This window comes from Salmo trutta, chromosome 5, assembly GCF_901001165.1.
Source record: "Salmo trutta chromosome 5, fSalTru1.1, whole genome shotgun sequence".
NCBI lineage: Eukaryota > Metazoa > Chordata > Actinopteri > Salmoniformes > Salmonidae > Salmo > Salmo trutta.
In genome coordinates this window covers 34,320,889-34,336,207 of record NC_042961.1, presented here as the reverse complement: position 1 = coordinate 34,336,207, position 15,319 = coordinate 34,320,889, and the positions used below count along the sequence as shown (strand labels likewise).

At 48.3% G+C, this 15,319-nt stretch overlaps 1 protein-coding gene across 4 annotated transcripts in view; it reads left to right on the top strand.

Annotated features, from left to right (window-relative positions):
- The window catches only part of LOC115194088 (sodium/potassium/calcium exchanger 2-like), a 190,524-nt gene that overhangs the window by 166,342 nt on the left and 8,863 nt on the right, over positions 1-15,319 (top strand). For all 4 annotated transcript variants that reach the window (XM_029753440.1, XM_029753442.1, XM_029753438.1 and 1 more), the window contains 2 exons: positions 3,093-3,227; positions 3,567-3,656. In XM_029753440.1, the coding sequence (XP_029609300.1) occupies positions 3,093-3,227; positions 3,567-3,656 (225 nt within the window). The remainder of the gene's footprint in view (positions 1-3,092; positions 3,228-3,566; positions 3,657-15,319) is intronic.

Genomic DNA, 15,319 nt, shown 5'->3' with positions numbered 1-15,319 from the left:
CTGTGCGATCTAAGGCACTGGATTAAGGCTCCAGTCTATACGGAGCCGTGTGTTCAAATCCCACCGCTGCGATCTTCAGTGGCGGCAGGTAGCCTAGTGGTTAGAGCGTTGGGCCAGTCGAAAGGTTGCTGGATCGAATCCCTGAGTTGACGAGGTAAAAATCTGTCATTCTGTTCATTCGTAACCCTCTGTTCCCCAGTGCCGAAGACGTGGATGTTGATTATGGAAGCCCCCTGCACCTCTCTGACTTGGTATCCCCCTTTCACCCCCTCAGAAAGTACTCACACCCCCTGACTTTTTTTTTTTTTTTTTTTACATTTTCTTGTGTTACAGCCTGAATTAAAAACATTTTTATTGAGATTTTGTGTCACTGGCCGACACACAATACCCTATAATTACAAATGAAAAGCTGAAATGTCTGAAGTCAATAAGTATTCAACCCCTTGTTATGGCAAGCCTAAATACGTTCAGGAGTAAAAATGTGCTTAATAAGTCACATACGTTGCATGCACTCACTCTGTGTGTAATAAGAGTGTTTAATATGATTTTTGAGTGACTACTTCATCTCTGTGCCCCACACATTCAATTATCTGTAAGGTCCCTCAGTTGAGCAGTGAATTTCAATCACAGATTCAACCACAAGGACCAGGGATGTTTTCCAATGCCTCACAAAGAAGGTAGACAGGCAAAAAAGCAGACATTGAATACCCCTTTGAGCATGGTGAAGTTATTAATTACACTTTGGATGGTGTATCAATACACCCAGTCACTACAAAGATACAGGTATCCTTCTTAACTCAGTTGCCGGAGAGGAAGGAAACCGCTCAGGGATTTCAAAATGAGGCAAATGGTGACTTTAAAATAGTTACAAGGTTAAATGGTTGTGATAGGAGAAAACTGAGGATGGATCATCAGCATTGTAGTTACTCCACAATACGGAGGTTCACCTTCCAGCAGGACAATGACCCTAAGCATACTGCTAAAGCCACACTCGAGTGGTTTAAGGGGAACCATTTAAATGTCTTGGAATGGCCTAGTCAAAGCCCAGACCTCAATCCAATTTAGAATCTGTGGTATGATTTAAAGATTGCTGTACACCAGCCGGAAACCATCCAACTTGAAGGACCTGGCGCAGTTTTGCCTTGAAGAATGGGCAAAAATCCCAGTGGCCAGATGTGCGAAGCTTATAGAGACATACCCCAAGAGACTTGCAGCTGTAATTGCTGCAAAAGGTGGCTCTACAAAGTATTGACTTTGGGGGGGTGAATAGTTATGCACGCTCGCATTTTCAGTATTTTTTTGTCTTATTTCTTGTTTGTTTCACAATAAAAAATGTTTTGCATCTTTAAAGTGGTCGGCATGTTGAGTAAATCAAATTATATAACTCCCCCCAAAATCCATTTGAATTCCAGGTTGTAAGGCAACAAAATAGGAAAACTGCCAAAGGGGTGAATACCACTGTATGTAAATTTGTTATTTCTGTATTTAATTTTCAGTATATTCGTAACATTTCTAAAAACATGTTTTCATGTTATCATTGTGGGGTATTGTCTGTAGATGGGTGAGATTTTTTTGTTGCTTTAATCCATTTTGAATTCAGGTTGTAACACAACAAAATATGGAATAATTCAAGGAGTATGAATACTTTTTGAAGGTAATGTAGATCTGTGTTTCTCCTCCTACCTCTCTAATAGGAAGCAATACATCAATATTGGATAGTCCAGGTTGGAGGAGTCTGCAGTCACAGGGGTCAGTGTTGAGCCCTATCCTGTTTTTAATTGACATGCTCCCTCTCGGCCAAATCCTCAGATTATAACATCAACTTCACCTGCTACGCTGACGATACCCAGATTTATATTAACACCAAACCGGACATTCAGCAGCTAGCAAAACTCAGCAGCTGCATAGAAGATATCAGGGCATGGATGAAAGAGAACTTCCTCCAGTTGAACAGTAACAACACTAAGGCTCTGCTTATTGGGACACCCAAGCAGGTCATCAGTGGTGGAAACATCTAACCTACAATCAACGGCCAAGCCTTCCACCTGTCCTCTGTCATCTCCAACCTGGGAGTCAAGTTTGATCCTTCTCTGTCCTTCGATGCCCACATAAAACAAATATGTAAAACATAATTTTTCCATCTTAAAAACATGACTAGCTGTTGTCAACATCTTTGCAGATAAGCCAAACATTTCAAATGTCATTGCGCAGGTTCTTAAGCTTGTTCCACATGTTTTAGCTAGAGCAAATCATGCATTTGATGGTGTGATTGATACCACTCTGGCACAATAATGCAATATATCAGATTACTGATGGATGGGCCTGGATTTTGTCAAGAATAGGCCTGCTTGGATTAATGTCATGCAGTGAGCCACTTTTCAGTGGAAAAGTGAGCCACTGCCTACTTCCATGTCACCTACACAGCGATGAAGACTCTTATCTTCAGAAGTTGAGGTCTCTCACCTGTTTGGTATTCAGATGACCACACTGAGGGTCCAGCAGTCCAGCCATGTCATAGTGGGCCTTGTACCTGATAAGTAGAGTGTCGGACTCCTCCAGGCTTGGAGCAATCTTCTCAACCTCTGTCATCAAACACCACTCTCTCAAGGTCACAGAGAGTGAGGGCATGCTGACCAACTCTATAATCAATTCCTAAGGCCTTAGTTGTCAATATTATTTATCATCAACATCGTCATAATTCTATTTTCCCACCAGAAAGGCCTGTATGCACTTGGCCTTCTTGCTTATTGAATAGAGTTCAAGTGGTGATGAAATAAATCACAAGAGCCTTTGTTTTCAGTCACAATCCAGGTGCCCATGGATGTGCCTGACTTGACTCCTTGAACATTTTGTTATACTGTGTATTGTAGAGCTTTAAGATGGCTGACCCTGACTGCACCACATGACCCATTGAAAATTTTTGAGCACAGATTTCTCCAAACCAATTTCACATTAACTGTATCCATTCTGCGAGTTTCTCTTTTCTTTGAATCTACCACATTATTTCCACGCACCTGTAACAAGAACTCAGATGTGCGAGTGCTTTTATGAATTTTGAAACTGTATCCATACTGAAAGCTCTCTCTTCTTAGGCTGAGGATGAGGAGGATGAGGACCAGCCTCTGAGCCTGTCCTGGCCAGACACCATGCGCAAGCGTTTCACCTACCTCTTAATCATGCCCATCATCTTCCCTCTGTGGCTAACACTGCCCGATGTCAGGAAACCAGTAAGTGCTTCCCGTCCATTTCTATCACTTACTGTTCCAGTTTGTCAGATTGAGAATTAGGCTGTGTCCCAAATGACACCTTATTCCTTATGTAGTGCACTACACCCTATGGGCCTTGGTCAAAGCTAGTATAGGGAATAGGGTGCCATTTGTGAGACAGACATAGAGAGAAAGACTAATGTTTGATATGAAGTGTATCTGTCTATTTCTTTTTCTATAACTGGTAATTGTGTGATGTGTTATTTGCTGTAGATACCTGTATACCATAGTATTGAGGCTTAATTTCTGTAATTTCCATCTTTATAGTAACTATAGCTTTTTCCCCCTTTTGTCTAACAGACTGCAAAGAAGTTCTTTCCCATCTCATTTCTGGGTTCTATCTGTTGGATTGCTGGATTCTCCTACTTAATGGTGTGGTGGGCTCACCAGGTACGTGGGGAACAGTGGAGGCTAAATTAATTGAACCGTTTTTCACACTACTGAGCCTTACCGAACCAAGCCAAACCAAGCTGTAATAAGCTGGTCTGGTTATGCGTAGGGCTGTGGCAGGTATAACATTTTGTCAGCTGGTGATTGTCAAGCAAATAACTGCCGGTCTCACGGTAATTGACTGTTAATTAATATAAACAAGTTTAGCATCTCCTGGCTTCCACGCATAGCCTACAAGCCACCGATGCAGAACTGTGTAAGTTCTACATTTAAAAAAGTAGAATAAATCAATTTAATATGGCCTACAACTTCACAATAAATCCAATATTTATTTTAGACAGTTCTAAAGAAGCATGATATGAAGAAAATGTTCTCTATTTCAGAAGAAATAGCTTTCCTTATGTTAGGCCCTGATATGGCTATGCCATACAGCTGTGGACTACACTAGTTAATTTTGCTGACAGGATTTGCTTAGAATTCCGAGGTATTAAAGTATGAAGAATACAATTGAACATAGCTTAATAAAATATAAATAAATATTTTCTCAATGATTTCAAAGGAAGTGCGCACCTACGGCTTTTCCTGTGTTGAGCGGTTAACAAAGAAACTGGTCCCACTATATGCTTAACCTCTATGGGCTAGGTGGGACGCTTGCGTCCCACCTACTCAACAGCCAGTGGAATCCCAAATCACGTGACGGGCATTGGCTAATAAGGCCTGGTGAATATTATCAAGTGCTTGTCAAATTGTGAATGAGAGACTGATGAAGTGTGTGCAGCTTGCACAAGAAACAAATTAGAGCTCATGCCTTTCATGCCAACCATGGTGTTTTTGAAATCGGACAGTGTGGTTAGATTAACGAGAGTCTTGTCTTTAAAATGGTGTAAAATAGTCCTATGTTTGAGAAATTGAAGTAATTGCATTTCTAAGGTATTTGAATATCGTGCCACGGGATTACACTGGCTGTTGAGTAGGTGGGACGCAAGCGTCCCACTGGCCCAGAGAGGTTAAATGATATTTTTTCAACATGACATTTGATGACTTTTCCTAGAATGACCCCAACATTAGAAAAAGTGAAACATTGCCTTTGTTCATATTTCCATGAAAGCTGTACACCACCAGGGCACAAAGATTGTCTTAGGGTCATTTTTGACCCGGCAGTTATAAAATAATTTACACACCACAAAAACCATAAAGACACACACCCCCTCCTGACGCGCGGCTCCTGCAGCGCGCCGACACCGACCTCGAGGCCGACCCGGAGGACGAGGCGCAGGGCGATCCGGACGGAGGCGGTGGAACTCCTTCAACATGGATGGGTCCAAGACGTCCTCCGCCGGCACCCAGCACCTCTCCTCCGGACCGTACCCCTCCCAGTCCACGAGGTACTGCAGGCCCCCCGCCCGGCGTCTCGAGTCCAGAATGGCCCTTACGCTGTACGCCGGGGACCCCCCGATGTCCAGGGGGGGTGGAGGGACCTCCGGCACCTCATCTTCTTGTAGGGGACCAGCCACCACCGGCCTGAGGAGAGACACATGAAACGAGGGGTTAATACGGTAATAGGAAGGGAGTTGCAACCGATAACACACCTCGTTTATCCTCCTCAGGACTTTGAAGGGCCCCACACACTTCCGGCAGGGCATGCGGAGGAACAGGTTCCGGGTCGAGAGCCAGACCCTGTCACCCGGTGCGAACACCGGCGCCTCACTGCGGTGGCGGTCAGCACTCCTTTTCTGCCTGGCACTGGCCTCCTTCAGTGAGTCCTGTACTGCTTTCCAGGTCTCCTTGGAGTGCTGAACCCAGTCCTCCACCGCAGGAGCCTCGGTCTGGCTCTGGTGCCATGGGGCCAGGACCGGCTGGTACCCTAACACACACTGGAAGGGTGACATGTTAGTAGAGGAGTGGCGAAGTGAGTTCTGGGCTAACTCTGCCCAGGGAATATACCTTGCCCACTCCCCTGGCCGGTCCCGGCAATATGACCTCAGGAACCTGCCCACCTCCTGGTTCACCCTCTCCGCCTGCCCATTGCTCTCGGGGTGATAACCGGAGGTTAAACTGACCGAGACCCCCAGCCGCTTCATAAACGCCTTCCAGACCCTGGATGTGAACTGGGAGCCCCGATCAGAGACAATATCCTCCGGCACCCCGTAGTGCCGGAAGACGTGGGTAAATAGGGCCTCCGCAGTCTGCAGGGCCGTAGGGAGACCGGGCAAGGGGAGGAGACGGCAGGACTTAGAAAACCGATCCACAACCACCAGAATCGCAGTGTTCCCCTGAGAGGGGGGAAGATCTGTCAGGAAGTCAATAGACAGGTGCGACCATGGCCGTTGCGGAACGGGGAGGGGTTGTAACTTCCCTCTCGGTAAATGCCTAGGAGCCTTACTCTGGGCACACACCGAACAGGAAGAGACATATGACCTCACGTCCTCAGCCAAGGTGGACCACCAATACTTCCCCCTTAGACTCCGCACTGTCCTCTCTACACCAGGATGACCCGCCGCAGGTAGCGTGTGCGCCCACCGAATCAACCGATCGCGAACATCGAGCGGCACATACATGCGCCCCTCGGGCACCTGCGCAGGCGCAGGTTCCAACACCAGTGCCCGCTCGATGTCCGCGTCCACCTCCCACACCACTGGTGCCACCAGCCTAGACGCTGGAATGATGGGAGTTGGATCGATGGGTCGGTCATCCGTGTCATACAGACGGGACAGCGCGTCGGCTTTAGTATTAAGGGAACCCGGTCTATATGAGATGGTAAACCTAAACCGGGCGAAGAACATGGCCCACCTTGCCTGACGTGGATTCAGTCTCCTCGCTGCCCGGATGTACTCCAGGTTTCGGTGGTCGGTCCAGATGAGAAAGGGGTGCTTAGCCCCCTCAAGCCAGTGTCGCCACACCCTCAAGGCTTTGACTACCGCTAGCAACTCCCTGTCCCCCACATCGTAATTACGCTCCGCCAAACTGAGCTTCCCTGAGAAGAAAGCGCAGGGGCGGAGTTTCGGTGGCGCACCCGAGCGCTGTGATAGCACGGCACCCACCCCAGCCTCGGATGCGTCCACCTCTACTACGAACGCTAAAGACGGGTCCGGGTGCGCCAACACGGGCGCGTCGGTGAACAGTGTCTTCAACTTCTTGAAGGCTCCGTCCGCCTCCGTCGACCATCTCAAACGCGCCGGTCCCCCCTTTAGCAGTGAGGTAATGGGAGCCGCTACCTGGCCAAACCCCCGGATAAACCTCCGGTAGTAGTTGGCGAACCGCTGCACTTCCTTCACCGTGGTTGGAGTCGGCCAATTACGCACGGCCTTAACGCGGTCACAATCCATCACCACCCCCGAGGTGGAAATGCGATAACCCAGAAAGGAGACGGCTCGTTTGAAAAACTCACACTTCTCAGCCTTAACGTATAGGTCATGCTCCAGCAGTCTACCAAGCACCTTGCGCACCAGGGACACATGCGCGGAGCGGGTGGCGGAATATATCAAAATGTCATCGATATAAACAATCATGCCCTGCCCGTGCAGGTCCCTGAGAATCTCGTCAACAAAGGATTGAAAGATGGCTGGAGCATTTTTCAACCCATACGGCATGACGAGGTACTCATAATGGCCTGATGTGGTACTAAGGCGGTTTTCCACTCATCTCCCTTCTTGATACGCACCAGGTTATACGCGCTCCTGAGATCCAATTTTGTGAAGAGCTGTGCTCCGTGAAATGATTCCACCGCCGTAGCGATAAGAGGTAGTGGGTAACTAAACCCCACCGTGATCGCGTTTAGACCTCTATAATCAATGCACGGACGCAGACCTCCCTCCTTTTTCTTCACAAAAAAGAAACTCGAGGAAGCGGGTGAGATGGAGGGCCGAATGTACCCCTGTCCCAAGGATTCCGTGACGTATGTCTCCATAGCCGCCGTCTCCTCTTGTGACAAGGGGTACACGTGACTCCTGGGAAGCGCAGCGTTAACCTGGAGATCTATCGCACAATCCCCTTGTCGATGAGGTGGTAATTTAGTCGCTCTCTTTTTACAAAAAGCGATCGCCAAATCGGCGTATTCAGGGGGAATGCGCACGGTGGACACCTGGTCTGGACTCTCCACCGACGTGGCACCTATGGAAACTCCTAGACACCTCCCTGAACACTCCTCCGACCACCCCTGGAGAACCCCCTGTTTCCATGAAATGAGGGGATTGTGACCAGCCAGCCAGGGGACCCCCAGCACCACCGGAAACGCAGGTGAATCAATAAGAAAAAAGTTAATGCTTTCCTTATGATTCCCCAGCGTTACCATGTCCAGCGGCACCGTAGACTCCCTGACTAGCCCTGACCCTAATGGTCGGCTATCTAAGGAGGGCACGGGGAAGGGGGAATCTATCGGCACCCGTGGAATGCCCAGCTTAATGGCAAGTCCACGGTCCATAAAGTTCCCAGCTGCGCCTGAATCGACTAGCGCCCTATGCTGGGAAGAGGGAAAAAAATTAGAAAATGAAACAGGCAAAAACACATGACCAACAGGGGGTTCTGGGCGAGTCTGGTGCTGACTCACCTGAGGTGACCGAGAAGTGTTCTGCCTGCCTTCTCGACTCCCAGACTGGCTCCTCCAGCACCGGTCGGCCGTGTGTCCTCTCCGACCACAGCTGGTGCAGGAGGAGCCACCTCCTCCGGTGCCCCTTGACACGGCCCCCCCTACCTCCATAGGGGTAGGGATGGGGGTGCACGGGGGTGGAACGGGCAGGACCCTCTCCGAACGCCCGCGGGCAGCCAGCAAATTGTCCAACCGTATGGACATATCAATGAGTTCGTCCAGGAATAGATTGGTGTCCCTACAGGCCAGCTCCCTGCGGACGTCCGCCCGGAGACTACACCGGTAGTGGTCTATGAGGGCCCTGTCATTCCACCCCAGTCCAGCAGCTAAGGTCCTAAACTCCAGCGCGAAGTCTTGACCGTTCCTCGTCTCCTGCCTGAGGTGGAACAGCCGTTCACCCTGAGGTGGAACAGCCGTGAACTCTGGGTAGTGGTCCCTCGCCGAGTCCGGAGCGTTCCAGACCGCATTAGCCCACTCCAGAGCTCGGCCCGTCAGGCAGGAAACGAGAGCACTCACGCTCTCCTCTCCTGTAGGAGCAGGTCTGACGGTGGCCAGGTACAACTCTAACTGGAGAAGAAACACCTTGCACCCAGCCGCCGTCCCATCGTACTCCCTCGGGAGTGCCAGGCGAGGCGCGCCAGAGCCAGACGTCGTAGGAGGAGGAGATGGTTGTATCGGGGGGGGGGTGTAGGTGGAGAGAGGATACCACTCCTCTCCCATCGGTCCATCCTCTCCATCACCTGGTCCATGGCGGATCCGATGCGATGCAGGACCGATGTATTCTGCAGGACACGTTCCTCCAACGAGGGTAGTGGAGTGCCCGCTGCTCCCGCTGATTCCATGCTCTTTGTGGTGCGGGATTCTGTAACGGCTTGTCTGTGGTGTGGCGGAAAGAAGCGCAGGAAGCAGCGAACACTGTGTGGTAATTTTAATAAAACCACATGTACAAAATAAAAGGTCTCCCAACAACAGGGAAAATACACTTGACAAGCACAGTCGAACAAAACGCAGTCGACACACAGAAGGACAATCCCGCACAATAGGGAGCGGGCCAGCTGAACTAAATAGCCCTCTTAATTTACTAACTCAGGGCAGGTGAGAAAACATAAAAAAAGGGAAAAACAAAAAGGGAATCGGTGGTAGCTAATAGGCTGGTGACGACGACCGCCAAGCGCCACCCGAGCAGGAGGGGGCGCTACCGTCGGTAGGAATCGTGACATGAATCTTGTCCTGATCTACCTGAGGCTGCAGCTGGGGCAGGCAAGAGGAGGACATGCCAATTCTGCCCCCCAATGAAGGACTGTAAAACAAATACTATGTGCTGCACATGTGAGAAATACATCTGCAAAGTCCATGCACACACACTTGCATACTGTCCTACATGTGCTAATTAGAGTTGATTAATTTATGTTCTTCACGTTTTTGTTTTGTATCTATAATCTTATTTTATTCTTATTTATTGTTGTTGTTGTTTATACACCTTGTGGGTGGGGGCAATGGTTAAAAAAATAGGAGAAGAATAGTATTTTGTAGTTGAATTCCTCATTGTACAGTATATAAGAAAATATCACTATGTTGCCAAAAAGGTTTCCCTTCAATAAAATGCATTCAAAACTACTTTCTACACATATCTTCTACTTTCTTAGGCTATACAAGTGCTAACTCTTGCTAAAACATTTATGTTTACACCTATGCAGTACCTTTAGCAATAATAATAATAATAAACCTCTTCTTTAATAAAGAAAACAATTATGACAGGTGTGTTGTAATAAAAGTGAGTGGTGTCCACTGATTAAATGCAGTCTTTCTGCATTGTGAAGAGGGAAAACCTAGATATTCACAAAGTTTGTGATGAATGACAGGTTGTTTCTTCATGCAAAACAGATTTGGGGTTTAAAATTCAATGAAGCTTCTTTATTTTAGGGGTTTAGTGAAGGTGGATCATGTTTTCCCCTTAGGACATGGGAAGTATACAGAATGTTAAGACTACACAAGGGTTAAACTACTAACACACAGTTCGGACACCCATGCATACCCCACAAGATATGCCACCAGAGGTCTCTTCACAATCCCCAATTCAAGAACAGACTATGGGAGGTGCACAGTACTACGCGGGGCCATGGCTACATGGAACTCTATTCTACGTCAGGTAACTCATGTAAGCAGTAGGATCAGATTTAAAAGACGGATAGAAATATTCCTTATGGTAAAGCGGGGACCGTGAAGAAACACACATGCACAGACACACGTTTGCACATAGGAATGGATTTTGTATTTGTAGATATGTGGTAGTAGAGTAGTAGCCTGAGGGAACACACTTTGTTGTTGCCTTGGCAGCAGCTAATGGGGATCCTTAATAAATGCAAATACAAATGAGTACGTCTAACAAACAGCAAAAGCACTAGCCAATGTCAATCTACTATCCCCCATAGTGCAAAAGTTGGTCAACTTGTCCTTCTGTGCAATAAATAAATATTTCAAACATACTCTGGGACAGTTGTGGGATGCGATAGATCCCAAATTAATAAAACCATACCATAAAAAAACTTTAAAAGCAATGAGGCTGATGTAACAGATCAGAACATTTAGCTTAAAATGTTAATAAACTATTAAGCTATACAATTTTAAAAACCTTAAAATACATTCACAACAGATTTCACAACACATTAAGTGTGTGCCCTCAGGCCCATACTCGACTACCACATATCTACAACACAAAATCCATGTGTACGTGTGTGCATAGTGTTTATGTTATCGTGTGTTTGTATGCATGTGTCTGTGGCTATGTTTGTGTTGCTTCACAGCCCCCGCTGTTCTATAATCAACTTTTACTGCTTGTATGAGTTACTTGATGAGGAATAGAGTTCCATGTAGTCATGGTTCTATGTAGTACTGTGTGCCTCCCATAGTCTGTTCTGGACTGGGACTGTGAAGAGACCTCTAGTGGCATGTCTTGTGGGGTATGCATGGGTGTCCGAGCTCTGTGCCAGCTGTTCAAACAGACAGCTTGGTGCATTCAACATGTCAGTACCGCTCACAAATACAAGTAGTGATGAAGTCAATCTCTCCTCCACCTTGAGCTAGGAGAGATTGACATGCATATTATTAATGTTAGCGCTCTGTGTACATCTAAGGGCCAGCCATGCTGCCCTGTTCTGAGCCAATTGCAATTATCTTAAGTCCCTCTTTGTGGCACCTGACATTTACATTACATTACATTTAAGTCATTTAGCAGACGCTCTTATCCCGAGCGACTTACAAATTGGTGCATCCACCTTATGATATCCAGTGGAACAACCACTTTACAATAGTGCATCTAAATCTTTTAAGGGGGGGGTAGAAGGATTACTTTATCCTATCCCAGGTATTCCTTAAAGAGGTGGGGTTTCAGGTGTCTCCGGAAGGTGGTGATTGACTCTGCTGTCCTGGCGTCGTGAGGGAGCTTGTTCCACCATTGGGGTGCCAGAGCAGCGAACAGTTTGGACTGGGCTGAGCGGGAACCGTGCTTCCTCAGAGGTAGGGGGGCCAGCAGGCCAGAGGTGGATGAACGCAGTGCCCTTGTTTGGGTGTAGGGCCTGATCAGAGCCTGAAGGTATGGAGGTGCCGTTCCCCTCACAGCTCCGTAGGCAAGCACCATGGTCTTGTAGCGGATGCGAGCTTCAACTGGAAGCCAGTGGAGAGAGCGGAGGAGCGGGGTGACGTGAGAGAACTTGGGAAGGTTGAACACCAGATGGGCTGCGGCGTGCTGGATGAGTTGTAGGGGTTTAATGGCACAGGCAGGGAGCCCAGCCAACAGTGAGTTGCAGTAATCCAGACGGGAGATGACAAGTGCCTGGATTAGGACCTGCGTCGCTTCCTGTGTGAGGCAGGGTCGTACTCTGCGAATGTTGTAGAGCATGAACCTACAGGATCGGGTCACCACCTTGATGTTAGTGGAGAACGACAGGGTGTTGTCCAGGATCACGCCAAGGTTCTTAGCACTCTGGGAGGAGGACACAAGGGAGTTGTCAACCGTGATGGCGAGATCATGGAACGGGCAGTCCTTCCCCGGGAGGAAGAGCAGCTCCGTCTTGCCGAGGTTCAGCTTGAGGTGGTGATCCGTCATCCACACTGATATGTCTGCCAGACATGCAGAGATGCGATTCGCCGCCTGGTTATCAGAAAGGGGAAAGGAGAAGATTAATTGTGTGTCGTCTGCATAGCAATGATAGGAGAGACCATGTGAGGATATGACAGAGCCAAGTGACTTGGTGTATAGCGAGAATAGTAGGGGGCCTAGAACAGAGCCCTGGGGGACACCAGTGGTGAGAGCGGGTGGTGCGGAGACAGATTCTCGCCACGTCACCTGGTAGGAGCGACCTGTCAGGTAGGACACAATCCAAGCGTGGGCCGCGCCGGAGATGCCCAACTCGGAGAGGGTGGAGAGGAGGATCTGATGGTTCACAGTATCAAAGGCAGCAGATAGGTCTAGAAGGATGAGAGCAGAGGAGAGAGAGTTAGCTTTAGCAGTGCGGAGAGCCTCCGTGACACAGAGAAGAGCAGTCTCAGTTGAATGCCCAGTCTTGAAACCTGACTGATTAGGATCAAGAAGGTCATTCTGAGAGAGATAGCAGGAGAGCTGGCCAAGGACGGCACGTTCAAGAGTTTTGGAGAGAAAAGAAAGAAGGGATACTGGTCTGTAGTTGTTGACATGGGAGGGATCGAGTGTAGGTTTTTTCAGAAGGGGTGCAACTCTCGCTCTCTTGAAGACGGAAGGGACGTAGCCAGCGGTCAAGGATGAGTTGATGAGCGAGGTGAGGTAGGGGAGAAGGTCTCCGGAAATGGTCTGGAGAAGAGAGGAGGGGATAGGGTCAAGTGGGCAGGTTGTTGGGCGGCCGGCCGTCACAAGACGCGAGATTTCATCTGGAGAGAGAGGGGAGAAAGAGGTCAAAGCACAAGGTAGGGCAGTGTGAGCAGGACCAGCGGTGTCGTTTGACTTAGCAAACGAGGATCGGATATCGTCAACCTTCTTTTCAAAATGGTTGACGAAGTCATCCGCAGAGAGGGAGGGGGGGGGCGGGGGAGGAGGATTCAGGAGGGAGGAGAAGGTAGCAAAGAGCTTCCTAGGGTTAGAGGCAGATGCTTGGAATTTAGAGTGGTAGAAAGTGGCTTTAGCAGCAGAGACAGAAGAAGAGAATGTAGAGAGGAGGGAGTGAAAGGATGCCAGGTCCGCAGGGAGGCGAGTTTTCCTCCATTTCCGCTCAGCTGCCCGGAGCCCTGTTCTGTGAGCTCGTAGTGAGTCGTCGAGCCACGGAGCAGGAGGGGAGGACCGAGCCGGCCTGGAGGATAGGGGACAGAGAAAATCAAAGGATGCAGAAAGGGAGGAGAGGAGGGTTGAGGAGGCAGAATCAGGAGATAGGTTGGAGAAGGTTTGAGCAGAGGGAAGAGATGATAGGATGGAAGAGGAGAGAGTAGCGGGAGAGAGAGAGCGAAGGTTGGGACGGCGCAATACCATCCGAGTAGGGGCAGAGTGAGAAGTGTTGGATGAGAGCGAGAGGGAAAAGGATACAAGGTAGTGGTCGGAGATTTGGAGGGGAGTTGCAATGAGATTAGTGGAAGAACAGCATCTAGTAAAGATGAGGTCAAGCGTATTGCCTGCCTTGTGAGTAGGGGGGAAGGTGAGAGGGTGGAGGTCAAAAGAGGAGAGGAGTGGAAAGAAGGAGGCAGAGAGGAATGAGTCAAAGGTAGATGTGGGGAGGTTAAAGTCACCCAGAACTGTGAGAGGTGAGCCATCCTCAGGAAAGGAACTTATCAAGGCGTCAAGCTCATTGATGAACTCTCCAAGGGAACCTGGAGGGCGATAAATGATAAGGATGTTAAGCTTGAAAGGGCTGGTAACTGTGACAGCATGGAATTCAAATAAGGACATAGACAGATGGGTCAGGGGAGAAAGAGAGAATGTCCACATGGGAGAGATGAGGATTCCAGTGCCACCACCCCGCTGGCTCGATGCTCTAGGGGTATGCGAGAATACGTGGGCAGACGAGGAGAGAACAGAAGGAGTAGCAGTGTTATCTGTGGTAATCCATGTTTCCGTCAGCGCCAGGAAGTCTAGGGACTGGAGGGTAGCATAGGCTGAGATGAACTCAGCCTTGTTGGCCGCAGACCGGCAGTTCCAGAGGCTGCCGGAGACCTGGAACTCCACGTGGGTCGTGCGCGCTGGGACCACCAGGTTAGAGTGGCAGCGGCCACGCGGTGTGAAGCGTTTGTATGGCCTGTGCAGAGGGGAGAGAACAGGGATAGACAGACACATAGTTGACAAGCTACAGAAGTGTTGTTTCTTGTATTATTGTCTCTTGTCTTTAGAGAACTGTTTCACTTTGATATCCTTTTTCTTCTGTCCTGATTTTCTCTTTCTTTTCTTCTGTTAACTAGATATTCTTTGTTATTCTTCGTTAGCTAGCTAGCTTCTTCCAAAAGAGTCCCTAGCAACTGCTTAGCAACAGAAAAAAAACTGACCACACGACTGAACAGTAGTCCAGGTGTGACAAAACTAGGGCCTGTAGAACCTGCCTTGTTGATAGTGCTGTTAAGAAGGCAGAGCAGCGCTTTATTAGAGACAGACTTCTCCCCATCTTAGCTACTGTTGCATCAACATGTTTTGACCATGACAGTTTACAATCCAGGGTTACTCCAAGCAGTTTAGTCACCTCAACTTGCTCAATTTCCACATTATTAATTACAAGATTTAGTTTGGGTTTAGGGTTTAGTGAATGATTTTTCCCTAATACAATGTTTTTAGTTTTTGAAATATTTAGAACAAACTTATTCCTTGCCACCCATTCTGAAACAAACTGCAGCTCTTTGTTAATTAAGTGTTGCAGTCATTTCAGTCACTGTAGTAGCTGACGTGTATAGTTTTGAGTCATCCGCATTCTTAGACACACTGGCTTTAGTAAAAAGTAAAGACTGGGAAAAAAACGATAGAAATGTTGCGCAACATGAGCTCATGGGCTCTCTTTGAAGTGTTTGATTAGATTTTCGATTCCATTTGCATTGATGTCAGAGTGACAATATAGTGCTTAGGACCAGGCAATTA